The sequence below is a fragment of the Pseudophryne corroboree genome, chromosome 2 (genome assembly GCF_028390025.1).
Source record: "Pseudophryne corroboree isolate aPseCor3 chromosome 2, aPseCor3.hap2, whole genome shotgun sequence".
Taxonomy (NCBI): domain Eukaryota; kingdom Metazoa; phylum Chordata; class Amphibia; order Anura; family Myobatrachidae; genus Pseudophryne; species Pseudophryne corroboree.
The window spans coordinates 3,561,903-3,584,970 of NC_086445.1; the positions used below are offsets into that span (position 1 = coordinate 3,561,903).

Consider the following 23,068-nt stretch of genomic DNA (forward strand, 5'->3'; position numbering starts at 1 on the left):
AAAAATAGAATGGGAAGGAGTTCTTATGAAATGCTCTCAAGATTTAATGGCAATTCTGCTCAAACATAGTCATTTGACACTGAACACATTGGAGAAAGACATTGAGGACCAAGCAAAAAACTTGGAGAAATGGGAACAAGAAACTAAATTCCAGCAGAATTTCGACAAACTGAAAAAGGACTAAGAACCTTATGAATCAAAAATTATCGACCGAAAGCGCAGCAAATTCATGAGAGATACCAATGATTTCAAGACAGGTCAGATATTTAGATGGAAGAAGACGACCCCAAGAAGAGATTATGATTCGAATTATGAGGGCTATTCATCATCGGAAGCAGAGTCCTCGGGAGGGGAGTATGCCTCAGACCATGACATCAGGGACATGAAATCATACCAACATGGGAGGGACAGTAGAAGTGACATTATGGGCTCCTCGTCTTTTTTAGGATCAGGCCGGAGGAGGGGAAGATCAAGACTTCGAACCGGAGAAAGACGAGGAGAAGTCAGAAGAAATCCCAGAGACCAACCAGACTGGACACCCAGGTATCCCATACGGAACTACCTACGGACGGACAGGAGAACTCCAACTTGAAGATTATCAACCTGTCTACCAGGACCCTGACTGATGATCACATCCATGTGTTGGGAAGGGGGCTGTCTTTCTCACTAACCAAATCTTTGACTAGATTTCAGTGGGAAAGGGATCTTAAGCTCTTTGGGCGAAAACTTTTATTAAAAAAGTTTTTTACCAAAAGAGAAGACAATACCCCATTTGGTCCACCAGACACTGAACCCATGACAACAGCATACCTGGAAATGATAATAAAGGGGTTAGGATATGTCCCTGCGCACAAATGCCGCCAACCCAAGGTCTATCCTAGTGTGTCACCTAACACACTGAATTATGCTAGAAAAAGGGTATATTAGAATAATCCCTAGGTGGCGCAAATGGTAAAAAGTCCAAAGAAATTACCCGTGTGGGCTAAAGTCCGTTCCTTTTCATACAAGCGAGATCATATGTAAATCCGTCGTCCAAAGATGGTGTATGAAAAAAAAACACAATATATACACAAATGTTCAGTAACAGTCTCTGTGGGTATTCGAAGGATAAAATGTGCACCCAGGTTCCTTCAACTATTCAGTACTTGGGATGTGCAGTTCTACTCGTAAGGTTCACCTCAGTGATTCGCATAAATGTACTGCTTACATGCGCTTACTTCTAAAACAATTGTATAAATCACATCAAGGTTTCTTTCACCCATACGAATGTAGTATCCAAAATAATCAAGCACCCACGAGTATATCTCTAGATATATAGGATGCTCACGTGTATGCTTACTTCAAGGTGCAGTGTACTTTCACATCAAAGGTTTCTTTCGATGTTTTCCGCTGTCTTCCTCCTCTATTCCTTCAATTTTACTTCATGCTCAGTGAAAAGCACAAAAAAAAACGAAGGAATGTATGAGGGTACGAAAGATTTTTAATAAAATAATTTAAAACAGATATTCGTCACAATAAGTTCTTAAAATTGGACAAATGACAATAATATCATGACCAGATAGTGCAACTCCTCAACGTGAGAAAAAAAAGATGGAAAACCCGGGTATTCTCACCGTTGTATCGTTGAATTCACTGGTAGAAAGGATTCAGCTTCCACATGCTCCACCACCAACGCGTTTCTACTGTATGTAAGTCTTTATCAAGGTGCCCAAATCTTTGAATAGATTTCAGTGGGAAAGGGATCTTAAGCTCTTTGGGCGAAAACTTTTATTAAAAAAGTTTTTTGCCAAAAGAGAAGACAATACCCCATTTGGTCCACCAGACACTGAACCCATGACAACAGCATACCTGGAAGCTTTATCGATTCTGGAAGACCTCCAATCAGAGGATCCTCCTCATCTTGCGGGTAGACCTACATGCAAGAAGAAATCCACGTTTTTCCCTAATGAAAGCACCTGTCCTGAAGTAGTGGTGTTTCAGGGACTAGTTGCCAAAGACCTTGATCAAATCTACTTAAAATCTATGAAACAACCAAATTTTCACGACAATCTCAAGAGACATGAAAGGAACGCTTTGAAGGAAATGAAAACCTGGACAGATGTGGTGGTTAAACCCTCCGACAAAGGAGGTAATGTTGTTCTATGGCCAGTGGATATGTACATTGCGGAGGCAATGAGACAATTGGGTGACCTCAAATGTTAGAAACCTATAATGTTTAACCCAACGGATAATTTTATGACAGAACTCATGAGGATCCTCAACAGCGCCCTCACTGCAGGAGTCATTACAAACCAAGAATTGGAGTATCTTACTACCAACAATCCAAAGGTACCGACCATATACCTTTTACCAAAGGTTCATAAAAATACAAGCATACCACCTGGGAGACCGATAGTCTCTGGCCAAGGTGGACTGTTGGAGAAACCCAGTTCCTTCCTAGATTTACATCTATGCAAACACGTGCTATCCCTACCATCATATCTCAGAGATACCATGGATGTTTTACAGAAACTCCATGACGTGAGACTGGATAAACAGCATCTACTGGTGACATTAGATGTTGAATCATTATACACCAGTATTGACCACAAAACAGGAATAGAGGCAGTTAAGTACTTCCTTGACATGGAAGGACCATGCGACTTCCATGATTTTCTCATTTCACTTCTTACTTTCATACTCACCAGAAATTACTTCACATTCAAAGATCATTTTTTCCTCCAAATCAGGGGAACAGCCATGGGGGCGGCTTGTGCCCCAACGTATGCCAACCTATACTTAGGTTGGTGGGAGAGGGAAGTGGTGTATACGGCAGAAAATGAAAAATATACGCAACATATTATGGTTTGGTGGCGTTATATTGACAACATATTGCTGATTTGGGAAGGTGACAAATCCACCCTGTTGGAATTTATAGAAGAATTAAACCACAACAACAACAACCTAAAATTAACACACCATATCAGCGATACAGCCTTCTTAGATCTGACCATCTACAAAGACACAACGGGCCAGATCCACACAAAGTTGTATCGGAAAGAAACGGCCTCCAACAGCTTACTGCACCAGACAAGTGCGCATTTTACCCCAACTATTGAGAACATCCCTAAGGGTGAATTTTTATGCCTGAGGTGAAATTGCTCCGAAATGAACACCTTCAAAGAAAAGTGTGACGATTTGTCTTTAAGACTTGAGGAACATGGATACAGTCACCGTTCAATCAAGAAGGCTAAACAAACCACCATGGTAACATCAAGAGACTCCCTCATTTTTCCACCTAACAGGCAAAAATCCCCACTAAACTCAGAAGGAAAACTTAGGTTTGTAGGAACTTTCTGTAAAGAGTGGAGAGAAATTAATGCCTCAATTCAGAAACACTGGCCCATCCTCCGTCTGGATAAAGATCTGTGCGACATTTTGGATACAAAGGTAGCGAAGAGTTGGCGAAGGTCTAGAAACTTTAAAGATCATTTAGTGTCTAGCCACTTTATCAACCATCCCAGGAAGACCCCCCCTACCACTGGATCTTACCCATGTGGTAACTGCAGAGCTTGCCCCCACATGGTTAAAACTGAATCTGTCACTGACAGATACAACAATGTAACAAAGATCAATCAGTTTATAAACTGTGACACAGTTGGAGTCGTGTACTGTCTGGAATGTACCTGTGGCCTACGTTATGTAGGAATGACTACAAGGAGCCTGAAACAACGACTTTTGGAGCATATAGGATCCATCAGGAATATCTCGAACGACATTGCAAGAATGAAAAAGCCCACTTCTGTGGCTAGACATTTCCTGAGACATCATGGCAACAATGCAAAAGATCTACAAGCCTTCGGAATACTTCAGATCAAGTTGGGCATACGGGGTGGTAATCTGACTCAGGAATTGCTCAAGAAGGAATCAGAATGGACTCATAAACTCAACACAGTTACCCCCTTTGGAATTAATGAATACATAAATTATGGGGGTTTTCTTTGATTCCTCTTATCTGACAGTATATGTATTATTTGACAGTGATACAGACTTGTGTGTAGTTCATACTATTATCCATTCAATCAGCATTATTGGATAAACCTTTTAGCTTAGGGATTGCAATTTTTTTCAGCTTTTGGCACGGTTAATTATGGTCACTAATTCATTACCACATGTTCCTCTTTTTCACATTTTAGCACACTGAGCTTAGCCACATTCTTTATCTGGGATATAATAATTACATATCACCAACACATCCCATTATAATTTGTGTCACTTTTTATTTAATCTCCAATTCTTTCCAAGCATACTCTTTATTCCGATTATGACACTTTTTCATACACAGCATGATCACAGTCCGCTACACAATTGATAGTCCTTGGTACATTTCACTTACACTACTTATGGGTGCTTTGCATACAGCATCATTCAACACAATTTTCAAAAGAGACTGTCTTTTTCATACTGCAAATTATGCCTATACTGTGTTTGAACAGATGAGTTGCTTTTAGGACAAACTGACACACTCTATTTAGCCTGAAATTGCTACAAATAAACCATTAACTCCTGACACATAATAGGTTGTTTTGACACATTTGTTCCCCTTTTTTCCAAGAGATTGCTTTTCAGCAGATGATCTGCCCCTTGGGCAAATCTACAGGCGAGGCTGAGCCCGAACAGCAATATAGACTTTCATTTTTTGGAATAGTGTGTCCTTTTTCAGCTGTATTTGGCCTATGTGTACAGATTTATAAAGCAATCATTCTTCTCTGTTCTTTTTCTTATATACCTTTTCATGCCATATTGGCATTTATTGCTATTATTTTCTTTCCTTACACTCCTGCACATCTGTGCCTATATGCTCTCTCATCCAGTTCTTCTCACCACGGTGGTGGTGACCAATATCTGCGGAAGCCCCAGCTCTGGACAGCAGAAGCACATTTCTGTTTACCAGGAATAAGTACTCACTCATCCACCTGTTTACGGCCATACTCCACAGGAGACGCCTAATCTCGTCTGATCTTGGAAGCTAAGCTCTGGAAGGCCTGGTTAGTACTTGTTTGGGAGACTGCCAAGGAACACCAGGTGCAGTAAACTTGGTTGGAAAGCAGCAGGAATATTCCCTTAATCTTCAACCTTATTTCCCTTTTTTCTTCTTTCATTAGAACTAACAGAACGACCCTCCCAAGTTTTACAGGTGTACTTTCCCACAAACATGCTGTGTCTCAACACCACCTCTTCATGACTTAAACCACTATCTGGTGGTCATCACTAATTTCCTATCAACTCAGCAGATTATACACTCTTGTCTAATCCGCTGCATTAAAATGCCTATGGTGACACCACTGTTAGACATCTATACAGAAGGTGGATCCACACCACATTAGGCAACAAACCTTTCAATCTATTGGTGCTCAGATTAACCCACGGGATATCACCTTTGTAGACTTTGGCTATTCACTCATTGTCAGTGGACATATGTTAAGCCACTCCTGTGACTATATATAATAAATTTTAACCTTGGCAGTATTTACTGTCAATTAATCTTATACAATTCTGGTATTTATATTTTTATTTAAAAATACTTGATCTTGATTGTCACACTATATCTTATATGATCCTAAATAAAGGTTAATTTTTATTGTCTAATTTTTTCATAAAGAGTGCCCCAGCAGAGTCTTTCTTTTTTCCTCCTTATTTTCAATGTAAACCCACTGACTCTGGGAGCACCACCGACGGCATATTTACACATCAGTGTTACATTTCCGATGTCGGTCACGGACACATTTCCTCATAATAAGGTCTTGTCTGTTATCATTTACCAGTGCGGAACACCCTCTTTTTCTTTTTGCATTACTATACTAGGGGCATTATGTACCTGGCCCTATACTCGGGGCATTATGTACCTGGCCCTACTGGGGGCATTATGTACCTGGCCCTACTGGGGGCATTATGTACCTGGCCCTATACTGGGGGCATTATGTACCTGGCCAAACTCGGGGCATTATGTACCTGGCCCTACTGGGACATTATGTAACTGGCACTACTGGGGGCATTATGTACCTGACATGGCCAGAGGCATTGTGTAACTGGCACTACTGGGGGCATTATGTGTATATATGGCACTGCTGGGGGCATTATGTGTATATATGGCACTGCTGGGGGCATTATGTGTATATATGGCACAGCTGGCGGCATTATGTGTATATATGACACTGCTGGGGGCATTATGTGTATTTAAAAAAAAGTTTATGCTTCAATTGATGTCTTTCTCTTTGTTAGCTCCACCCACATCACTGCCCACCTCTGCCCTGCCCACAGTTCCTGAACCTATTTTCCTACAAAAATAACACTGAGAACATCGCTTTAGCATTTATGAGCTCAGGGGGAAATATATTATAATATGCACTGCTTAATACGGGTACAGGTTGAACCCGATGGGTATTTTGCCTCTTTTCAACCTCACTAACTATGTAACTATGTAACTTCCCTTAGGGAACAAGTTAGGAACCCTGTAGCTGAGTTATTCATATGACTTATTAGAAAGTGGAGACTGTACTTGGGTCCTATTGTAGAAAGAGCACTATATAAATAAAATTATTATTATTATTATTATTATTACTACTATTATTACGTTTTCAAAGGAAGATGTCTTTTGTTTTAAAATCTATAGGCTTTTTTGTTGCCTCCACCCTTCCAGATTCCCGGGACTAGAACATCCAGGGTGCATCCTTTTTGTACATACCATGTTAGTGAGTAATACTAGTGTGTTCTAGTTATCACAGCACTTTGTAATAGTTTGTTTTCTGTTGCAGCCCGCTGATCTTTACCCCAGTCTAATGGTGTCATTGATTGAAGATAAACCTGCCTTTGTCCACCTCTTTCTGGATCATGGAGTGTGTCTCTCGGAGTTCCTCACCACAGAAAGGCTCATATGTTTGTACAATAACACCGACCCGTCCACTCTGATTTATATCAAACTTGTGAGTCTGGCCACTGGTGAAGGATGGAGTGAAGTTGCGCAATCCACCATTGGACTACATCATGTGTCCGGTATCCTGCAAGATCTTCTGGGAAAGCTTGTTGAGCCATTGTACCCAGGTGCACCATATCGTGGCACATGGAGCCTGTTTAATGGAAACATCAGGGTAAGTGTAACAGCCTGGGTGCAACAGGCTGGGTGTAACGGGCAGAGTGCAACAGGCTGGATGTAACAGGCATAGTGCAACAGCCTGGATGTAACAGGCAGAGTGCAACAGGCTGGGTGTAACAGGCAGAGTGCAACAGGCAGAGAGCAACAAGCTGGGTGTAACAGGCAGAGTGTAACAGGCAGAGTGCAACAGATGTGTGTAACAGGATGAGTATAACAGGCTGGGTGCAACAGAGTGGGTTCAACAGAGTGGGTTCAACAGAGTGGGTGTAACAGAGTGGGTGTAACAGAGTGGGTGTAACAGGCTGGGTGTAACAGGCAGGGTGTAACAGGCATGGTTTAACAGCCTGGGTGTAACGGGCTGGGTGTAATGGGCTGGGTGTAACAGACTGGGTGTAACAGGATGAGTGTATCTGGCTGGGTGTAAGAGGCTGGAAGTAGCAGGCTGGGTGTTACAGGCAGAGTGTAACGAGCTGGGTGTAACAGACAGAGTGAAATGGGCTGGGTGTAACAGGGCGGGTGTAAGAGGCTGAAAGTAGCAGGCTGGGTGTAACGGGCTGGGTGTAACAGACTGGGTGTAACAGGATGAGTGTGTCTGGCTGGGTGTAAGAGGCTGGAAGTAGCAGGCTGAGTGTAACAGGCTGGATGTAACTGGCTGGGTGTAAGAGGCTGGAAGTAGCAGGCTGGGTGGTAACAGGCTAGGTATATGGGTGTAACAGGCTGGGTGTAAGATGCTGGAAGTAGCAGGCTGGGTGTAACAGGCAGAGTGAAATGGGCTGCGTATAACAGGCCGGATGAATGAGGCTAGAAGTAGCAGGCTGGTTGTTACAGGATGAGTGGGACAGGTTGGGTGTAACTGGCTGGGTGTAAGAGGCTGTAAGTAGCAGGCTGGGTGGTAACAGGCTAGGTATAACTGGCTCGGTGTAATTGTCTGGGTGTAACAGGCTAGGTATAACAGGTCGGGGGTAGGAGGTTAGAAGTAGCAGGCTGGGTGTAGCAGGATGAGTGTAGCTGGCTGGGTGTAATATGCTGGAAGTAGCAGGCTGGGTGTAACAGGCAGAGTGTAATGAGCTGGGTGTAAGAGGCTGGAAGTAGCAGGCTGGGTGTAACAGGCAGAGTGTAATGAGCTGGGTGTAAGAGGCTTAAAGTAGCAGGCTGGGTGTAACAGGCAGAATGTAATGAGCTGGGTGTAAGAGGCTGGAAGTAGCAGGCTGGGTATTACAGGCAGAGTGAAATGAGCTGGGTGTAAGAGGCTGGAAGTAACAGGCTGGGTGTAACAGACTGGGTGTAACAGGATGAGTGTATCTGGCTGGGTGTAATATGCTGGAAGTAGCAGGCTGGGTGTAACAGGCAGAGTGTAATGAGCTGGGTGTAAGAGGCTGGAAGTAGCAGGATGGGTGTAACCGGATGAGTGTATCTGGCTGGGTGTAATAGGCCCTACACACATGCCGATATTCTGAAAGATATGAACGATCTCGTTCATAAATGAACGAGAACTCGTTCATATCTTTCAGTGTGGAGACTCCTGCGATGAACGATGCGCGGCCCCGCGCTCGTTCATCGCTGGTCTCCCGTCGGCTGTGCATGCAGGCCAATATGGACGATCTCGTCCATATTTGCCTGCACTTCAATGCAGCCGCGTGACGGGGGGAGTGAAGAAACTTCACTCCCCCGTCACTGCCCCCCCCCCCCGCCGCCGGGTCGCTCGTCGGCCGTATCCGCCGTCGGGCAGCTCGGCGGCGGGTCGGCCAGTGAGTAGGGCCCTTAAGAGGCTGGAAGTAACAGGCTGGGTGTTACAGGCTGGGTGTAACAGGCTGGGTGTAACAGGCTGGGTGTAACAGGCTGAGTGTGCACAATATAAAATATACAGTAGTTAGAGGAAGACACTCATGTTGCCACTTCTGAGCAGAGGTAAGTGTGCATGATTACTGGGATCCCATGATTATGGCACTAGAAGGTCTTCTCCACGTGTTACTACACCATGGACAGAAGGTATGGAGAGTAAATAAATTGGATAACTGTCCTTGGTGGGAACGGCTGTAAAAGGGCCAGGCCAGGAATAATACATGCAGCCTCATATCAGGCTAATCTATAAATATGTAAATATAGATGTGGGGATTATAATTTGGTATGTATTCTGTATGTAAAGATGTGTTTATGTTAAATAATTCTAACTTGTATATATATATAAAATACTAAGTATAGAAATGTAATTATTTATATTGATACATATGCATATATTGAAACTGTATATACCAACTCTAAAGGGGGATCAGTAACATACAGTAATAGTGGTTAATGGGAAGAGTGGATTATATGTGGATGGTGATGGAGAGGAGGCTCTTGTAGCTGTATTGGTGCTGCAGCTGCTGTTAACACAGGGAACCCGCACGCCGGTAAAATAGAGCAGTGTGCAGAGAGAGGGCCCCGCGCGATGGAGAATTAGAGCAGTGTGCAGAGAGAGGGCTCCGCGCGATGGAGAATTAGAGCAGTGTGCAGAGAGAGGGCCCCGCGCAACGGAGAATTAGAGCAGTGTGCAGAGAGAGGGCCCCGCGCAACGGAGAATTAGAGCAGTGTGCAGAGAGAGGGCTCCGCGCGATGGAGAATTAGAGCAGTGTGCAGAGAGAGGGCCCCGCGCGATGGAGAATTAGAGCAGTGTGCAGAGAGAGGGCCCCGCGCGATGGAGAATTAGAGCAGTGTGCAGAGAGAGGGCCCCGCGCAACGGAGAATTAGAGCAGTGTGCAGAGAGAGGGCTCCGCGCGATGGAGAATTAGAGCAGTGTGCAGAGAGAGGGCCCCGCGCGATGGAGAATTAGAGCAGTGTGCAGAGAGAGGGCCCCGCGCGACAGAGAATTAGAGCCGTGTGCAGAGAGGGGGCCCAGCGCGACAGAGAATTAGAGCTGTGTGCAGAGAGGGGCCCCGCGCGATGGAGAATTAGAGCAGTGTGCAGAGAGAGGGCCCCGCGCGATGGAGAATTAGAGCAGTGTGCAGAGAGAGGGCCCCGCGCAACGGAGAATTAGAGCAGTGTGCAGAGAGAGGGCCCCGCACGATGGAGAATTAGAGCAGTGTGCAGAGAGAGGGCCCCGCGCGATGGAGAATTAGAGCAGTGTGCAGAGAGAGGGCCCCGCGCGACAGAGAATTAGAGCTGTGTGCAGAGAGGGGGCCCCACGCGACAGAGAATTAGAGCTGTGTGCAGAGAGGGGGCCCCGCGCGACAGAGAATTAGAGCTGTGTGCAGAGAGGGGGCCCCGCGCGACAGAGAATTAGAGCTGTGTGCAGAGAGGGGGCCCCACGCGACAGAGAATTAGAGCAGTGTGCAGAGAGGGGCCCCGCGCGACAGAGAATTAGAGCTGTGTGCAGAGAGAGGGCCCCGCGCGATGGAGAATTAGAGCTGTGTGCAGAGAGAGGGCCCCGCGCGACAGAGAATTAGAGCAGTGTGCAGAGAGAGGGCCCCGCGCGATGGAGAATTAGAGCTGTGTGCAGAGAGAGGGCCCCGCGCGATGGAGAATTAGAGCAGTGTGCAGAGAGGGGGCCCCGCGCGATGGAGAATTAGAGCAGTGTGCAGAGAGGGGGCCCCGCGCAACGGAGAATTAGAGCAGTGTGCAGAGAGGGGGCCCCGCGCGACAGAGAATTAGAGCTGTGTGCAGAGAGGGGGCCCCGCGCTCTAAAGAATTAGGGCCGTGTGCAGAAGAAGGGGCTCACGCGTCGGCAGTTAAGAGCATATAAAAGAGTCCTCCCGCCGGCGATAGTCAGTTTGCTGTTCCCCCGGTCAGAGTGAGCACCCTGTTCTTCAGCGTGCCGCTACAAAGAGCTGTATCCTGTAAACATACAGCTGCGCTACTGGAAACCAAGTAGCTCTACCCGAACCGGGCATTACCTGGGTCATAAGGCGTCCAGAGAGGCTCCGGGGCGCAGCGCTGGTGTGAGCCACAGGAGCAGAAGCTGCGGTGAGCGAGAGAGAACGGCTCCATAGTAGCAGAAGGGAGCCAGTCATAGGAAGGAGCCAGGAGCTGCATCAGAGTCTGAGGCAAGCAGTCTACCATAACGCTGAGGCAGGGCATTGCAGATAGAAGTACCGCCTGCAGCAGGGACAGAGCAGTCAAAAAGCCTATCTGAGAACCAATGAAGAGTCGGGGGAGTACCGCAGCAGCAGCATTGCCAGGAGGTGTAAGTGACGTGCACTGTCTATATACTGCACTTTACACCATATCAGTATCCTGATATATATATATATATTCCTAGTTTTTTTTTTCCAGATTCTGTCTCTCACAGTTGATGGAAATTACAGACCTCTCTCATCTTTTTAAGTGGGTCATCTTGCACAATCGGTGGCTGTCCAAATACTTTTTTGCCCCACTGTATATCAAAAACACATTTAAAGTACAGGTAGAAGTCAGGCAACCCAGGCAGCCCTGTTATTACAGCAATAGCTTGGGTGGAGGCACAATATTAGTTTTGGTAACCTTATCAGACATAAGGGAGGGTCACATACAATTTCTGCTACACAGGGAGAAGCCGCTAAGAAGAAGGGTTCCGGTATGAATGGTCGACCATGTTATGATCGACAGTCATTATGTCGACCACTATTGGTCGACATTGACATGGTCGACATGGACGACACATGAAAATGGTCGCCACATGAAAGGTCGACATATGAAAAGGTCAACATGAGTTTTTTAACTTTTTTTTTGTGTCGTTTTTTGCATAAAGTGACCGGGAACCCCAATTAGTGCACCGCGTCCCCTCGCATGGCCCACTTCGCTCGCCATGCTTCGGGCATGGTGCCTTCGCTTCGCTCGGCACAGATTACCGTTCCAATCGTAGTCCACGTGGATCGGAAAGTATGGAAAAGTTCCCCAAAAGAAAAAAAGTTAAAAAGCTCACGTCGACCTTTTCATGTGTCGACCTTTCATGTGGCGACCATTTTCATGTGTCGACCATGTGTCAATATCGACCATGTCAATGTCGACCAATAGTGGTCGACCTAATGACTGTCGACCATAACATGGTCGACCATCTGAACGGATACCAAGAAGAAGATTCATGTAAGGTATTGCTGCTTCATTTCAGTGACTGTCACCTATTATTTTACATTCTCAGATGAATGACATAGTGGACGTAATGAATGGAGACCCACAACATCTGAAATACCCTGTACGTGATCTTCTCATCTGGTGCATTGTCCAGCATCGTGCAGAACTTTCAGAGATCTTCTGGAACCTGGTACTAAGATCTCCAACTCCTCCTGCTCACTATGTCTGATGTACTTACTTTATTACACCTAGTGTCAGGTCATTACCTGCCTGGCCGGGGGGGAGGGGGTGGTTGGTTGATCACCTCCTGCTGGTTCCCTGGCCCCTGCCCTCTTGGTGATTGATGGCTGATATCACCAGGAGGTGGGGCTTAAGTGTGGCGGGAGAGGCGACAGGGCTTTAGTCCGGGGGTGGGGCTTAAGTATGCACTGCTTGGAAACAGCCTGACTTCTATGGACTGCATCGGCTGCAGCCTGTAGAAGCCAGAAAGGGCTGACGTATTAGCAGGGGAGTGGCTTCCAATGTGACGCACTCTCTGTGCTATGGCAGTCTGGACTGACAGTCCCGGGAGAGTAAACACATCCCCCTGGGCCTGCCTGTCTGTGATTAGCAGGGAGCGCTCTATGGGAAGTCACTGCCGGTGGCAGATATTACTGGAGGTGTAAAATCCCCCACTGATTACACCCACATTATAATCCATCACATGACCCCTATTCTATCTCCCACCTCTTACACTTCTCATTACACATAAGGGTGAATGCACGGTGTAATACATCTCAGTATATGATAACTGCATGTAGAGTAGATTCTCATTCTTATATAAATAACATACAATGAAATATATAAGAATGCGGAAACGTGACAGAGAGTAAATGACGCCGCAGTGTTCCTGCACTCCCACAGTCTATGCAAGGCAGGAATTAGGGGACAATTATCAATATTTACAGGAAAAAGGAAATTAATTAAGGTGGTCGCCCAGGGGCGTAATAATGGGTGGTGGCGCCCAGGGCAAATAAAACACATCTCATAAGTACCCAGGGTATAAATTCAAGTGGTACTTATGGGCAAGAAGATTATCCATTATACCCATGGCTCTTATATACCCAGATTTATGTATACTTAGACTTATACCTGATGTACTTATGGGCACGTATATGATTCATTATACGTGTGATAGTTCTGGACATTTAGAAGAGTCATCATAATCATTACTAATTATAATTGTGGTACTTGTATGACTCATTATAGCGATGGTACTTATGGGTATAGAGAGAAATCTGACATATCACAGCTACACAACACAGTGCTATATAATAATCACTTGTGTCACCATATTACTTCCATCATTCCACTCTCACTTATGTCAGAGGAGAAAATACAGCGAGTTATGTCTCATTATACTCCTAGTACTTATATACCATTAGATGTCTCATTATACTCCCAGTACTTATATACCATTATATGTCTCATAATACTCCTAGTACTTATATACCATTATATGTCTCATAATACTCCCAGTACTTATATACCATTATATGTCTCATAATACTCCTAGTACTTATATACCATTATATGTCTCATAATACTCCCAGTACTTATATACCATTATATGTCTCATAATACTCCCAGTACTTATATACCATTATATGTCTCATAATACTCCTAGTATTTATATACCATTATATATCTCATTATACTCCTAGTACTTATATACCATTAGTTGTCTCATTATACTCCTAGTACTTATATACCATTAGATGTCTCATTATACTCCTAGTACTTATATACCATTATATGTCTCATTATACTCCCAGTACTTATATACCATTATATGTCTCATAATACTCCTAGTATTTATATACCATTATATATCTCATTATACTTCTAGTACTTATATACCATTAGATATCTCATTATACTCCTAGTACTTATAGACCATTACATGTCTCATTATACTCCTAGTATTTATATACCATTATATGTCTCATAATACTCCTAGTATTTATATACCATTATATATCTCATTATACTCCTAGTACTTATATACCATTAGTTGTCTCATTATACTCCTAGTACTTATATACCATTAGATGTCTCATTATACTCCTAGTACTTATATACCATTATATGTCTCATTATACTCCCAGTACTTATATACCATTATATGTCTCATAATACTCCTAGTATTTATATACCATTATATATCTCATTATACTCCTAGTACTTATATACCATTAGATATCTCATTATACTCCTAGTACTTATAGACCATTACATGTCTCATTATACTCCTAGTATTTATATACCATTAGATGTCTCATTATACTCCTAGTACTTATATACCATTAGTTGTCTCATTATACTCCTAGTACTTATATACCATTAGATGTCTCATTATACTCCTAGTACTTATATACCATTATATGTCTCATTATACTCCCAGTACTTATATACCATTATATGTCTCATAATACTCCTAGTATTTATATACCATTATATATCTCATTATACTCCTAGTACTTATATACCATTAGATATCTCATTATACTCCTAGTACTTATAGACCATTACATGTCTCATTATACTCCTAGTACTTATAGACCATTACATGTCTCATTATACTCCTAGTACTTATAGACCATTACATGTCTCATTATACTCCTAGTACTTATAGACCATTACATGTCTCATTATACTCCTAGTACTTATAGACCATTATATGTCTCATTATACTCCTAGTACTTATATACCATTATATGTCTCATTATACTCCTAGTACTTATAAACCATTATATGTCTCATTATACTCCCAGTACTTATATACCATTACATGTCTTATTATACTCCTAGTACTTATATACCATTATATGTCTCATTATACTCCTAGTACTTATATACCATTATATGTCTCATTATACTCCCAGTACTTATATACCATTACATGTCTTATTATACTCCTAGTACTTATATACCATTATATGTCTCATTATACTACTAGTACTTATATACCATTAGATGTCTCATTATACTCCCAGTACTTATATACCATTATATGTCTCATTATACTCCCAGTACTTATATACCATTATATGTCTCATTATACTCCTAGTACTTATATACCATTATATGTCTCATTATACTACTAGTACTTATATACCATTATATGTCTCATTATACTACTAGTACTTATATACCATTAGATGTCTCATTATACTCCCAGTACTTATATACCATTATATGTCTCATTATACTCCTAGTACTTATATACCATTATATGTCTCATTATACTCCCAGTACTTATATACCATTATATATCTCATTATACTCCTAGTACTTATATACCATTATATGTCTCATTATACTCCCAGTACTTATATACCATTATATGTCTCATTATACTCCTAGTACTTATATACCATTATATGTCTGATTATACTCCTAGTATTTATATACCATTATATGTCTCATTATACTCCTAGTACTTATATATCATTACATGTCTCATTATACTCCCAGTACTTATAGACCATTATATGTCTCATTATATTCCTAGTACTTATAGACCATTATATGTCTCATTATACTCCTAGTACTTATAGACTATTATATATCTCATTGTACTCCTAGTTCTTATAGACTATTATATATCTCATTATACTCCTAGTACTTATAGACCATTACATGTCTCATTATACTCCTAGTACTTATAGACCATTAGATGTCTCATTATACTCCTAGTATTTATAGACCATTACATGTCGCATTATACTCCTAGTACTTATATACCATTAGATGTCTCATTATACTCCTAGTACTTATATACCATTATATGTCTCATTATACTCCTAGTACTTATAGACTATTATATATCTCATTATACTCCTAGTATTTATAGAACATTACATATCTCATTATACTCCTAGTACTTATAGACCATTATATGTCTCATTATACTCCTAGTGCTTATAGACCATTAGATGTCTCATTATACTCCTAGTACTTATAGACCATTACATGTCTCATTATACTCCTAGTACTTATAGCCCATTAGATGTCTCATTATACTCCTAGTACTTATAGACCATTATATGTCTCATTATACTCCTAGTACTTATAGACCATTAGATGTCTCATTATACTCCTAGTACTTATAGACCATTATATGTCTTATTATACTCCTAGTACTTATAGACCATTAGCTGTCTCATTATACTCCTAGTACTTATAGACCATTATATGTCTTATTATACTCCTAGTACTTATAGACCATAATATGTCTATTTATACTACTAGTACTTATAGAACATTATATGTCTCATTATACTCCTAGGTCTTATAGACCATTAGATGTCTCATTATACTCCTAGTACTTATAGACCATTAGATGTCTCATTATACTCCTAGTACTTATAGACCATTACATGTCTCATTATACTCCTAGTACTTATAGACCATTAGATGTCTCATTATACTCCTAGTACTTATAGACCATAAGATGTCTCATTATACTCCTAGTACTTATAGACCATTACATGTCTCATTATACTCCTAGTACTTACAGTCCATTACATGTCTCATTATACTCCTAGTACTTATAGACCATTATATGTCTTATTATACTCCTAGTACTTATAGACCATAATATGTCTATTTATACTACTAATACTTATAGAACATTATATGTCTCATTATACTCCTAGTACTTATAGACCATTAGATGTCTCATTATACTCCTAGTACTTATAGACCATTAGATGTCTCATTATACTCCTAGTACTTATAGACCAATAGATGTCTCATTATACTCCTAGTACTTATAGTCAATATTATATCTATTTATACTACTAGTACTTATAGAACATTATATATCTCATTATACTCCTAGTACTTATAGATCATTACATTAAACCTCATATAGTCTGAGGATTGTCCGTAACATAAACCATAACATCTTAACACTTAATTATAATAAATAAAGACACGGAGACTTGAATTTGGCAGAAAATGTTAGCTATTTATTTAAGTGAACCATTAACTGTGAATAATTAAACTAAAGTATGGTGGCCAGAAAGAACGGCTAAAACAACCCTATCCCATAAACAAACTATCTTATAAAAAACCGACGTAAACCTTCCAACAAACAATAGGTATCCGCACAACCTCCATCCTGACTACCCACCCGTGAAGGTGATGAGGCTGCCACCCGAGAAGGCGGTCCAGCAGATGTAAAACCAGTCAGCGAAGAAGAGCGCACCTAAAAATCAACCACCAAACGACCTCCAATCCACTCTTTAATACAACAAATGTTAACTTGATGTTCTTTCCCGCCAACAGCGAAGTTCTGCTCCACAGAAACTACGCACCGCCACCATACCCCTAACCCACCGAACCAACCACCGAAAACAGATCCTCCAGAAATATAGATAGTCCCTGTCCTGTCAAGTGCACCCCATCAGGTCCAAACAAGTAGAAGTACCGGAACTTGATCCGCTGGTGCCAAACTACCGCACCGCCATGGGCCACCACAAACTTAGCAACCGCGGCATTCACTTTCCGGCGAGCCACATCGATCGCCCGACAATCCACCACTCCACGCCAACACAACCGCGGCACTATACAAGACCAGATAAGCCTACAGCCTGGCCAAGCGCCCGTAATCACTTGCAAATCCTGAATAATGGCCAATCGAAGATTCACCGCCTTCCTCTTACCCAGGTCGTTCCCTCCTAAGTGAATCACCAACAGCTTGGGGATGTCAAACCGCCGAACCTGCTCCATAAGCCTCGCTTTCAGGTCATGCCAAAGCATACCCCGAACACCTATCCACCGTACGTCATCCGATCCAACAAAGCAAGGAGCCCCTTCCTCAGCCAGAAACTCGGCTGCCCAAGTGACCAATCACCCACACACCACACACATCCTCCCGCCAACCTATAAAGGGAAAGACAGATAAACAAATGTGAATATGTGAGGTAAAACCAAACCCAGCCCAGAACCGGAACCAACTACCAAAACGAGGATCTGCCAAAAAGAAAAATTGAATAGAGGACTATAACTTTCCTCTTGGACAAGCTTCAGGCCAATCGAAGCAACAGAAAGAAACAAAAGGAAAAGCAAAATAAAAAAAGGGGGAGGGAAGGTGGGGGGGGGTTAGAGTTGGGGGGGGGGTGTAGGGACACACAGGAAAACTCGGCTGGAGGTGAAACGTAAAAACCTGCAGAGGAACTTGTAATTAGATGCCAATTAGCCGAATTGAATGAATTAAGCCAAATTAGTTCGTCAGTTCAGGCAAAAAATTGCGAAGCACTCCAGACCCCCACTGCCAGCAGTGGCGAGTAGCTAGCCATCCGAGTAGGGAGGACAGGGGAGACAAACAAAACAGCACAAACACACTGAACTGAAACACATAACGCAGTAAACGAACAACATGTTAGTAGCAACAAACTCGCTTACGCAACAGCGGGCCGAATGTAACGCTTATAAGCCGCCGACTTCCAGCGGCCCAAAGCCTTAATTTCATCCACAGCGCGCCCTGCAGATGCTGCGGAAGTGGCGGCCCCGATTCTAAAGGAATGTGAACCAAAGTCCCGAGGCGAGAGGCCCAAACTGGACAGGCAGCGCCACATCATCCATGTAAATTGGTACTTCGTCAATGGCGACCCATCGTAATATAGCAGCCAAGACCCCTCAGACAAGGGCCTGACCTCCGCATACCGACTAGCCAACGCCACCGGACAACAGTCCCCACCACCCGATGGTGCCAAAGTGATCCAATGACCTCTACCCATCTAATCAGTTTTGGAGCGGCGCAGCCTGCACAGCACGGACCCCCCACCCACGACAACATCCGCGCGCCGCATCATGGCCTCGGACTTCTTAGAAGCCGCAACCAGCTCAGAAACCCTGAACGCGCCATGGAAAGCCATGGAAAAAGCCAGCTGAAACAGGAGCGCTTCAAAACGGGAGTACGCCACCCCCGCCACCGCCCCTAAGAGAGAAGAAAGCAGGGACGCATCAATAGGGCGCCGACCATCAGGAGGGACCGATGCCGAGCGCACTCATCCTCTAAGCGCCCTCGCCAGCAGGAAACCCTTCGTAAAATCCGGCATACCCTTCATTTTAGAATAAAAGGATATCCCGGCGAGGTATCGAGACACCACGGCCCTCGATCTCCCCGTTACGAAGAGTTGCCAAACGAAGTCTTGAAACAAGCTCTGACCCCTCTTACCTCTAGGCCCTTGGTCACGGTAAAAGTCTTCCCACTCCTTCCAGGCCCGACGGTATCCAGCGAGAGTGGACGGAGCCAAAGACAGCTCTGCTAGCACTTCCAATCCACCATGATGACCTGCAAAACATAAGAAGGGCAGGGCAAACCTGCCAAATCAGCCTCCGGGGCCAGCAAACGGAACCTATCCCACTGCCCCCTGGACAATGCATCGGCGATCCCATTATCAACCCCGGGGACATGTTGAGCCCTAAACAGAATATTGCAGCGCATACAAGTCAGCACGAGTCGCGATAACACCCAAAGGACCCGGAGGGCCTTAGCTCTTTGGTTATTAACCGCGTGCACGACCCCTAAGTTATCGCAGCGGAAGAGAATACTGCGATCGCGAAGGCGCTTTCCCCAAACCTCGAAGGCCACCATGATGGGAAAAAGCTCCAGCAACAACAGGTCGCTGGTCAGCCCCTCCCGCGACCAAGACTCGGGCCATGAGGCCGCGCACCAAGCCCCGTCTAGGTAACATCCGAACCCCGACGAGCCCGCTGCATCCGTAAACAACTGCAGGTCGAAACTGTCAACAAGCGGGGCCGTCCAGATCAGCACACCATTGAAATCCGCCAGAAACTAAACCCACATAGCGAGGTCCCGCCTAATCTCAGCCGAGAAACGGACAAAATGGTGCGGCCTGGACACCCCAGCCGTGGACCGTTCCAACTTCCGACAAAAAACCCTGCCCATGGGAATCACCCGACAGGCAAAGTTCAACAGGCCTAGGAGGGATTGAGCCTCCCGCAACGTCACGTTACGCCGCTCCGAGCACTGCGCAATGGACTCCCGAAGCTACGCAACTTTGTCCTGAGGCAGCCGGCAAGCCCCCGCGACCGTATCGATCTCGATACCTAAAAATGACAAACAGGAGAGGGGCCCCTCCTTCTTGTCCTCGGCCACAGGGACGCCAAAATGCCCCAACAAGGCACGCAGCGAAAACAGCAGGAAACCACAGCGAGGAGAACCCGCGGGCCCCACGCACAAAAAATCATCCAGGTAATGTGCAATCCCGCTACCTCCGCAAGAAAACTCCACACACCAATGTAAAAAGGTGCTGAACTTTTCGAAAAAGGCACACGAAACGGAACACCCCATAGGCAGACACTTGTCTATAAAGTATTCCTCCCCGACGCGGAAACCCATGAATCAAAACGACTCCGGGTGCAAAGGGAGCAAGCGAAAAGCCGATTCAAGATCCAGTTTAGCCATGAGGGCCCCGGGGCCACAGCCCCGGACCATGCCCAAAGCATCCTCAAAGGACTGATACACCACCGAACAATATTCTGGCGAAATTGCATCGTTCACCGAGGACCCAGATGGATAAGACAAATGTTGAATGAGCCGGAACTTACCCGGAGCCTTTTTGGGCACGACCCCCACCGGGGAAATAATCAAATCCTCGACAGGCGGCAGCGCAAAGGGGCCCGCCATTCTCCCCAGGCGAACCTCCTGCTCAACCTTTTCCCGAAGCACGTCGGGGAAATCCCAAGCAGACTGCAGGTCCCTGGCGACCCGAACCAAAACCTCCCCCACCACTGGTAAACGAAAACCCGACGCAAAACCCTCCCGCAGAAATTTTGCGTCGTCTGTGTTTGGGTACCACCCCAACCATTTTAGCATGGCCCCCAAACGAACCGGGGTCGGCGCCCTAACTAGCGGCAAGCCCCCCAGCTGTTTTTCCGGCTGGGCCCGCGGCTGCCCTGGCACCCGGTCACCCCCCGCGGAAGCAATTGGAAGCAGGGTGGGATCCGTTACATCGTAAGCAAAGGTGGCGAAAATGACACCGTTGCCCGAGGGGGCACGTGGAATTGTTGAACGCGAAACACTTCCCCTTCGCCGGCGCCTGCTGCGGAGAACGGGCCGCGGTCCAAGGGCGGCGCGGTGGAGCCTCAACTGCGGGCCAAAACTGACTCGCCGCCGCGGCCTGCGCCACAGCCGCCCCCTTAGTCACCATCTTCATATCCTGCGCTCGCGTGACCCAAAGCCATACCTCCACATCTTTGCATCCGAAGTCAATGATGTGCAGGCAATCCTGCTTCTGACGAAATTGCTTGTCATAATGCAGCCACGAATCCTTAGACTGACGCTGCATGTCATGCACGAGGTGGATATACCTGATGACGTTCATGTGTTCATCAGGGCGATCCTCCAAGTAGCACGCCGCGAAGACACAGAAACCCGCCAACCAGTTGTCATACAAGCGGAAGGCCTCCGCCCCAATACCGCCCTTCGCAAGCGCTTCCTTACCTTCCCTCTTGGTGTCCTCCGTCAACGTAAAAAGGTCGACGTATTCCCCCCGTCTAATCTTCCTCCTGCAACTCTCACGCAACCCTCGCAAGACTGCTGTGCACTCGCAGCGAACCACGCCCGGCAAATTACACCTCCTCCTTTCCCGACGGGAACTACTACTACTCTTCCGAGACCGTTTATCCCGGTGCCGCGCCTCACGCCGCGCGTACCTGATAGCCCTCTTCCTAGCCTTTGCGGTGTTACTAACCGCAGACTGGCACGACAAAGAAGAGGAAGACGATCTACTTGATGTACTGCCGTACGAGGAAGAAGGGGACCACAGCGACATAGCAACTTTATCGGCGTCCCACTCACCGGCAGGTCCGCTTACGGAAGGCGAAACGTCGGCCACGACTGGCTCCTCGTCCTGATCGCCATCCGGATCCGCACCTGAAAAAGAAGGGACAACCGCCACTGGAGCCGAAGCCCCCCTGGCGGGAATGAAAGCAGACGCCCCTGCGGGCGATGGGGTAGCGCTACCCAGCAATGCAGCATCGGAGCCCAGACTGCGACATGCCTGTAGAAACTGCGCCATGGCGGGGCCAGAAACACCTGGGAGAACGGCCGCGTCGACCGAAGCGGGAACCACGGAAACGCCACCCGGGGACAAAGTCGACAAAAACTGCGCAAACGCCGCCGTCATGGCCGACATTGCCGCCGCAATGGCGGAGGGATCCGGAGCCACAGCCGTAGCTCCAGTGGTTCCCCCGGTCCCCGGGTCCTAAGCAGGGATGGCTCCAACCGCGTCGTCACGCCTGGGACCGGCGCTAGCCGCCCTAAGAACCCCCGTTCTCTCCTACGGTGCACCACGAGCCACAGCGCCGCCCCGGCCCCCACTGCCCCCCCCACCAGGAGAACTCGCTAACCCCCACCTCCAGGCATCACCCCCCCCCCCCCTCTGGTCCCGTGCCGACACCACCAAAGGCCCCCGGGAGCCCCCCCCCTGCTAGAGCGAGGAGAGCGCCCAGAGAGTCCAGCAGCCCCACTGGCGCGCGCCCGAGACACGGAAATCGCCTGGCTTAAGGGACGGCCAGTGGAAGAGCCACTGGCCCCATCCCTACAAGCAGTCCCCTCATTCTCTGGGGAGCCGCCGGTGACTCTCAGCGGTGGAGGGCACAGGGAACGCGCGCGCACGCGTCCCCGCGCCGCAGCAGCCAGAGGGGGATTCACACCAGCAGGCATCCCGGCCGTCTCCCCCCGCCGGCTGCCAGATCCAGTTAGCCGCCGGCCGCCGCCCTGTCCCCCGCCAGCCGCCGCCGCGCCGGAAGGATCCCCTGGCGCCCGCGGCCTAGCCGGCGAAAGGGCGGACGCACGCGCCGCCACGCGCGCCCGTGGACGGGCCCCCG

General features: G+C 45.9%; 1 protein-coding gene and 1 pseudogene across 1 annotated transcript in view; both read left to right on the forward strand.

The window, feature by feature from the left end:
• LOC135051255 (transient receptor potential cation channel subfamily M member 2-like) overlaps positions 1 to 23,068 on the forward strand; it is a 195,941-nt gene that overhangs the window by 73,323 nt on the left and 99,550 nt on the right. The window contains exons 11-12 of the mRNA XM_063957338.1: positions 6,795 to 7,133; positions 12,228 to 12,350. Coding sequence (XP_063813408.1) covers positions 6,795 to 7,133; positions 12,228 to 12,350 — 462 coding nt within the window. The remainder of the gene's footprint in view (positions 1 to 6,794; positions 7,134 to 12,227; positions 12,351 to 23,068) is intronic.
• LOC135051538 (5S ribosomal RNA) lies at positions 4,958 to 5,076 on the forward strand (annotated as a pseudogene).